Source organism: Amphiura filiformis, chromosome 6 (assembly GCF_039555335.1).
Source record: "Amphiura filiformis chromosome 6, Afil_fr2py, whole genome shotgun sequence".
Lineage (NCBI taxonomy): Eukaryota > Metazoa > Echinodermata > Ophiuroidea > Amphilepidida > Amphiuridae > Amphiura > Amphiura filiformis.
In genome coordinates, this window is record NC_092633.1 from 28905575 (window position 1) to 28913921 (window position 8347).

The window sequence follows — 8347 nt, forward strand, 5'->3', positions numbered from 1 at the left end:
GGCAGGCCGAGGGGGGGGGCAAGCAATTTTTGGCACGCCATCTGAAAATTTTACCCCCCCGGCTCATAATTATTGCAGTCCCGGTCCCTATAACATGGGGGTAGAAAAACAATCTTACTTTCTTGAATTTTCACGTACATTTTAAATTGGATGTTTATTTTATATAGTGGTGTGCGCCCATACAGAGCTGTTTTACGACAGCTGTCCATAGCTAGCATGATAAAACAGCTGATTTGATACTACAAGCCGGGACTACAAGTACACAGAAATACTACATTTTGTATTATATTACAGCTTTATTACAATAATATAATATCAAAAATGATACGTTTTGGGAAAGAGGGTAGCTACTTTTGGCTGGGCATGATAGTTGTCGCACTTTTCGTTTTGATTGTCAGTTATTGTCCAGCCAGTGCAATAGTTACAGTAAGCTTATTGTTTTTGTGACCTTGCTTGTTTTCTTTGTTGGTGCTTGTGGTGTGTTACTTTATGCATGGACCTTGCCTGTTCCTCCTGGGTTGCCTCAGCTTTGGTTGATGAGACTCAACGTTGTTTCCTATCGTATTGCGGTAAGTATTGGGGGTTAGGTTTCGAATTTGCACATGATAGTATATAGTTGCGCATTCGATGCTAGAGTATGTTGCTATCGTTTTTCGGTCCATCAGCGGTGACATTTTTTGTAACGGATGTTATTCATTCTGTGCCTATTTTGAAAAGTCCAAAATTTTGTTGAAGTGCAATTTTAGCAACATTTTTGATGCGATCGCCGGTCGTGATCGGCTGTTACTACTGAACTTCCATTGCTTTACACAGTGTCATGCTTTAGTGAATAGATTTCCAATGCAACGGTCTCTAGCCTCGAATGTGAAGCTCATCGGTGAGCAAATTTGTGGCTAGACTTCTAGAGCAAGGATTAGGTTGTACAATCATTGTATAATAAGTTTTGTGATGTGGTGCAATGTATGACTGTAATCATATCAATCATATATCATCATCATACAATTTAATGTCTTCATCCTGTACAGGTCTACATTACTCGAAAAATCTAGCTTCAAATATGCTCACTGATAGCTTCACATTTGAGGCTAGAGTCCAAGCCTATCAAAATTCCTGTCTAAATCTAGTCGAAATTGATCACTGGAATTCTTCTGGGATTCCTTCATAAAAATTAACTTATACTCATACCCAAGGCAAAGCAAAGATATGTCATACAAAACACTGGTTCATCCAATTCTGGATTACTATTCTCCTGTATGGCACCGTTTCACAAAGCAAGGAATAAATCAGCTGGAAGCAATTCAGTGCCATACAGACACTTACTTTCCTATTTGGCAAGGATGACAATTTTGACTTATTTTAATTTCCACCCGACTTACCCGGGTGGAAAATCAATAAAATAATTAAATGTCCAAAGCTAACGTTAAATATGGCGCCTCCGCCTAATGTATCATCCAATTTAATCAACAGAATATTTATTAACATGCATTGCAAATAACAATGTTGATCTACCGTACCAAAAACCATAAGTATCATGTATAGATTTTAAGCTAGAGTTCTCGAATAAGGTCTACAATGCCATGCCAAGTACATTTGTTCTTAGAGAGAGAATTCAATTCACAGCTTTTCTTTTAAAAACACAAACCTATGACAAATTTCAGTGGAGTAGAAATGTCCTCGCTATCGACCGATTTCAACACTGTTATGAATACGATAGGTTGCTCAATTGATGGTATTGTCCCAACAACTAGACTCTTCTATCCTTTTTACAATAATATTATTTTTTAAATGCTTGTAATGAGTACAGGGAGTTCAATGAATTCAAGTGTTCTAATTTTGCCCCATTTTAGCATTAAAATTGCAAATTTTTCGTACTTATTTGTCCTGGTAAAGTCATTTGAGGATACCACAAGTAACTCAAAGCAAGAATTCTTGTAAAACTTAGTTACAGGAGTACTGGGGTGATGTAATATGTGACATAATCTGGTCCATGGGGGCCAAAGGTGGCAAATTTTAAACTGAGATCATCAAGGTAAAAAAATATGGAGTAGAAACAATAAAATACATAAGAAAAAAAAAAAAAAAAAACTTCATAACTTTAGAACAAAGTATGCTAGACCTTTGGTGTTTTCAGTAAATGATAGCCTATTGTATGTGTAATGTAAATTACAGTAACTCAATTTTCAAAAATGCCTCCTTTGGCCCCCATGGACCAGATTGTGTTACATATGTGACAAGGGGAATGAGTCGGATGTCGCTAATATTGATTTTGAGATATTAGCAAAGAAAGTGTTAAAATTCTTTTGTTTTATACTGTTTTCAGCGATTGATAAATTGACCTAACTTTGCAAAGAAAAGTTGTTTCAACATGGGGTTTTCAGTTTCTGAAAGCTCTAAATGTCCTTTTTAGAAACATGTGTAAAGCTCATTTTTGACTAGGGTCGACATGTGACTCATTCCCCTTGATCATGTCACATATGTCAATCCGAAGAGCCAGGGACCAATCATGTTGCGGTGTCCAGGGGTCAGTAAAAGGTAAATCCGGCCCTGCTCAAGAACTTTGCCTCAGACTAGGTGGACTTGACTCACTGAAATGTTTTTAGATTTAGTTTTTGACTGTGGTGTGTATTTATTTGCAGGGTTTATTTGGCCAAAATCTGTTTGATGTTCTAGCTAAGAGGTATGGCCCATCTGATCGGAAAATCACCAACACCCAGTTTGATGGAGTACCAGTGAGAATCTATGAGCCTCCTAAAACCGCAGACTCACAACAACCTGCTGTTTTCTACATGCATGGTGGCGGCTTTCGCTGTTTGAGTGTTGGTAAGTACAATTTCTCAGTTCTCACAGATCAGGACTTTTAAATTTGACAAAAAAGTACCCTTTTTTGCCAAATCTTGGTTTGGGAATTGGGAAAACAAAAATATAAAGATCTCTTGTTTAGTGGGTGTTTTTGTTGTGTGTAGTAGGGTGAATGTTGCTTTAAGGTGTCATGAAAAGTTTCTGAAAGGAAGTCTTGTATTTTAACAAATTTTCCACTTCATCTTGATTACTTAATTTGCCACCCAGAGTTTTTTCGGAACTACAGATAGATGCCGTTGGTGGCGTCTGGCCAGATGAAGGGGGCTATACCCGGCTACCTGTACATGTATAGACCTGTGACGTCACAGGTCTATTAGATCTGTCGATTAAGTGCCCTTTTTGGCCCATATCTATGCTGTTTCATATATTTATCAGTGTTTCCAACCCTTTTGAAACCATTCTAAGGCATTCCATGCGCTACAATGTCAAAATTGTGGATACATCATATAGATATGCCGGGCATCTCAGAGCATTACCTGATTTTTGCATATGAAAGTAATTGAGGTGTTCCATCAAAGCTTTTGTCGTGTGCTGCCACCTAGCGGTGGTTCCGGGAACTTTGCGTCCAGGCACGGGGAAGGTAACAGACTCGTGGTGGAGAAGGTGTGGAAATCCCCCCACAGCAACATTTCATTGGAGTCTAGCCTAATCGTTAATGAAAGAGAGATGGACACTCCATCCTGTAAGGTTTAACTCCTTTACTTTTTTTTTACTTTCTGCAGATACATTGCACCCCTTCACAGATGATTTGGCAACCAAACTTGACATAGTTGTGATCTCTATTGAGTAAGTATTTACATGACAGTTAGTATTTCTAATCAAATTTGGTAGAAAATGACAAAGGTCACTAGAAGACTTGAACCAAAGTCAAGAAAAGTACCACAAATTAGCACCCCTCCTTTTATATTAGGGCCTTATTTGGATTTTCTAACTTCAGCCTATAAGCATTCCCCATCTGGTTTTCTGGTGATTACATAGCAAACAATTAAATTATAAAATAGCAATAAGCACTCTTAGAAATGACTTTGAAGCACCCAGAGCCCCGATTAGGTAAAATAGTATATTCAAATTTAGAATTCATGTACTAGGTCTAATAATTAATATCAAAACATTTTTTCATGAAATCTGAGGAATTAATACACACCTATGACGTCGCGCTATTGTTTTACCGCTCCATTATTTTCCACGAATGGAGCGATGATTACAATAACACGCCATTCAGTAAATGCCTTTCTCTTTTTCTGAAAAGCAAATACTTTTCAGGGAAAAAGTACTGGCATTTACGAATGTAGTGTTAATAACAATTGCACTTTCGAAAAGCATGTATTTGCGTAAAGTGCAGTATTGTTATCATCACTTCATTCATGCAAAACAATGATACGAAAAACAACAAAACTATGATTTTCATTAATACAATAAATTAAGGAAGCGGATAGCAACATTTGCACATTATTGTTATGGGACATGAGAGCACATCAGACATATCGAATTACATGCTGAATACGAGGATTGTCCTTCTGATATAAAAAAAATAATAATTTTGATTTTGTGAAATTCGTGATATAATACAAATTTTATGGCAAATTATTAAAATGTCATATTTTTAATTTAACAGTCCTCGAAGTAAACTTTATAAATCTAATAAATGATATGTAATGAAACTGTAGGCCTATGTAGGCCTAGCTGGGATGAAAAGCCGAATTGAAAATTTTGAACTATCATATTGAACATAAACATTTTTTCCAAAAAAGACCTACATTTTAGTGTTTTGAGGAAAAAATCTGTAATAATGAAGGTCAAAATTTTCATATGATGGACAGCTGTTCATCCCAACTTCATAATCTTTAGGTGCATATCGTTAGATTTATACAATTTACTTTTTTACAATTTACAATTTTTAATAATTTGCCATAAAATGTGTAATGTATATGTCGCGAATTTAATAAAAATCAGAATTATTTGATATCAGAAGGACATTCCTCGTGTTCAAAATCCAATTCGATGTGTCTGATTTGCTCTCAGGTCCCTCAAATATATTATATAGGCCTACACGTGAAAACGTCGCTATCCGAGCCCTTAAACATAAATTTACAATGCAATCTGTGAAAAGTAAGGCAAGATCATATCGGGCAGGTTAAAAGTTGTATATACTTATTATGCAAGATGTGTTTTTACCCTCACTTTGGTGGAAAATGCTTATTTAGGCTTAACTTAGTAAGCCCGTAACTTTAAATTATTTGGACCTTTCTTTCACGCTTAGTGTTTTTTATATCATTTTTTTGTTCTTTATATTTTTATACGTTTTCAGTGGCTTGGGACCAACGTTTAATTTGTTACATTTTGGGCAACATTGCTACATAATACACATTATGTATCATGTATTTAGGCCTATGTACGTATCTGTTTATTTTTAAATCGTTTGCTTTGGGCATGTTTAATAATGATAAAAGCCACAGTAGGTCTATTTTCGGTATAATTTTTATTTCACTTTAGTACACCTGATGTTTCATCTGATAGTATTTTGGCATGTTTGAATATTTACTTACATCGATCAGTAGGCCTATCCGATAATTAAATATTATAATGTTAGGGACGCTCCAGTTGATTTCGGAGGGGACTGGAAGTTGAGCTTTTATTTCAGCGTAGGAAGCGGCGTAAGTTTGTTTGTTGTTTTTTTGCCGCCGAAGTTCAGGGACATAATAGGCCTAGGTAAAATGGGTTGCAATAAGGCCAACCAAATAAAACTAAGTTTACACATTTAAAATTTTCGTACCTTACTTGGCTTAAAGTAGAATCATACCTGATTTAGGTCCTTGCTGCGAATCAACGATATATATCCTCGGAATGATTCCATCACAAATTATAATTACTAGTATCCAAGATAAATAAATAGTGTCCATAATTGCAAGGTTGTCCAAAATCGAACACTCGATTCATAGAGAAGAATATCATTGCTCATGATAGCGGCAGGTCTACCTTTAATTTCTTGAGGTACAAAACTGCAATGATCTGCATTTAACTATTTCATATTAACCTATGACCAGTTTGCCAATTTTCTTTATTATGCAAAATACAGACCTAAGCGCAACTACTTCAATCATGTCAATAGTTAACACATTAGAAGTGGGCATAAAGAACTATTGATTGTACTTCTAATCACTTTAATGATTTTACGAATCTACGTTTATTCAATTTGGGTAACAAACATTTTAGATCTTTATAATTCAAGAACGTGGTTACGGATGATTTAAACTAAACACCTGGATCGTGATATGATGGGTAATTCTACATAAAGCTGAGTCCGTGTATTTTTCACCCGCACCTAGTACGATCATTCTATTAGTGTATTTGATAGTGTATTCAGTGTGAGCAATTGATCAATTTGTAAAGAGCATCAAATTTCAATAACACTCCATTCGTGGAAAATAATGGAGCGGTAAAACAATAGCGACGTCATAAGTGTGTATTAAGTCGGTTAATGGTCGCGGATTAGAGCGTGAGTGGCTAAGAATGGCCTAGGGCCTCCGGCCCACGGCCATTCTTAGCCACTCACGTTCTAATCCTTGGCCATTATCCTATACATAATAATTTAATAAAAACCTGATATTGTTTGTAATACTGGTTGGTGCCAGTCAGTAGTAACTAGTAACCATCACTCAGGCTGACCAACTGAAGGGAATATGAGGACTTTCCAACCAGCACCAAAATAGGGAAATTGTACTTTTTAGCCTGCAAAACACATGGAAAATGATCCATGCGAGTATTTTGGACAAATAACATGGAAATTTATTCAACAACCCTGGTAAACACACAATGGCAATTTTTAATTAATTTTTTTTTTGCATTTCATATTTTCTTATTAGCTACAGATTGTCAACAGAAGCCTTATTTCCTGCTGCCATTGATGATTGTACCAAAGCCGTAGTCTGGTTTCTGAATCACACCAAAGATTACAATGTAGACAGTACAAAGGTTATCATCATGGGTGAGAGTGCTGGTGGGAACTTAGCAGCAGGTGTTACACAAAGGATAACATTGGATCCAATGTATCAACATGTACCAAAATTGAGAGCACACATTTTGATTTGCCCAATGCTCCAAGCTATGGATTTCAACACACCTGCTTACCAACAGTATGGGGAATATGAAACTGCCTTGCTTCAAAAGGAAGTAGTGGTTGCAAGTTGGGTGGAGTACCTTACTGGGAGTGCTCAACTACAAGAGGTATTTGCCACAAATATGCACACATCACCAGCAGCCAAGAAGTCAGATTTATTTCAAAAAGTATTATCTCATGATAATATACCAGAACGATTCAAGATTCCCCCCTATGTTGCACCATCATCAACAGACTTTGGTGATGAGGACTTGTACGAGACATTAAAAACACAACTTCTTGATCCAAGCTTTGCCCCCTTGATGCGTGATGGTTCACTGAAGGGTATTCCAGAGGCATACATTGTCACCTGTACTTATGATGTTCTTCGTGATGATGGGATATTTTATGTGAAAAGATTGGAAGCAGCTGGTGTGAAGGTTACCTGGGTACATAATGATGATGGCATTCATGCAATGTCAATATATAGTGCTACTGGGCCATTCGCTGTGAAAGCTGGCGTAAGGAGTAGACAAAAACTGTTTGCTTTTATAGAGAACACTTTGAAAACTTGATAACTTTGTTTCAAGTTTGTGATGCCATTACTGAAATAAGCCAGGACTGCCAAAATTAAAAATTTATATGGTGTGCATCATTTTGGCCTGCAATTATTGGTGGCACTAGCACATATACCAGGTAAAAAGAAACTTTACTCAATATTTTCCCACATGTGTGCCTGATAAAGCTTGTTACTTAATTTTAATAACTATTTTTTCAAAACACAAAATGAAAATGAGATACAACTTAGTTCCTAATAGACACTGTTTATTTGTCAATCAAACAACTAGCATCGTACATGTACAAATCTTCAAGAATTGCTAAAGTAGAATAAAATTTACAAACCACAAGTTACAAACAAGGAATTTAGAAGGTAAATTGACTATACATGTCCAAATGTAGGCAAGCTTATTATTTATACCAGAGAAGATGTAATAAAGAGGAGGGTCAACAGAATTATATCCTTGAGATAATCCCGTAGGTAATCCTCTCGCATCTATTCATAGTCCTTTATTCTCAAGTAGTTAGACATCCACTTGAAAAATCCTATGATGTTATGTGTGTGACCGCCCATGGTTGACCAATTTTCACTTCAGAATTGAAAATATTTCCAATGTTTCTATAGAGAATTTGTTAAAAAGTATGAAACGCGTGAGTTAAGGACCTGCTGCTTGGATGGGATACCACATGAGGATAATACAAGAAAGAAATCGAGTGCTGTAAAATTTCCCACCAAATCCACCGTTTTTTGTAAATATATAAATTTCTAAAGAAGTAATTTTAGGATTTTTTAGAGAGGTGATGATTGTTGTCCATTTCTATTTTATTATTTTA

The 8347-nt window shown here is 36.0% G+C and overlaps 1 protein-coding gene across 3 annotated transcripts; it reads left to right on the top strand.

Moving 5' to 3' along the window:
- The first annotated feature begins 216 nt into the window (after positions 1-216).
- Positions 217-7636, top strand: LOC140155232 (neutral cholesterol ester hydrolase 1-like). Of its 3 annotated transcripts, XM_072177985.1 has the most exons (5): positions 217-258; positions 528-569; positions 2637-2820; positions 3582-3645; positions 6723-7636. In XM_072177985.1, the coding sequence occupies exons 2-5, from the start codon at positions 537-539 to the stop codon at positions 7528-7530; spliced, it is 1089 nt and encodes a 362-aa protein (XP_072034086.1). In that variant the 5' UTR covers positions 217-258; positions 528-536; the 3' UTR covers positions 7531-7636. The 3 variants fall into 3 exon arrangements, with proteins under 3 accessions (XP_072034086.1, XP_072034084.1, XP_072034085.1); XM_072177983.1 differs by lacking the exons at positions 217-258; positions 528-569 and adding an exon at positions 283-426; XM_072177984.1 differs by lacking the exon at positions 217-258 and having other exon boundaries at positions 316-569.
- The last annotated feature ends 711 nt before the right edge of the window (positions 7637-8347 follow it).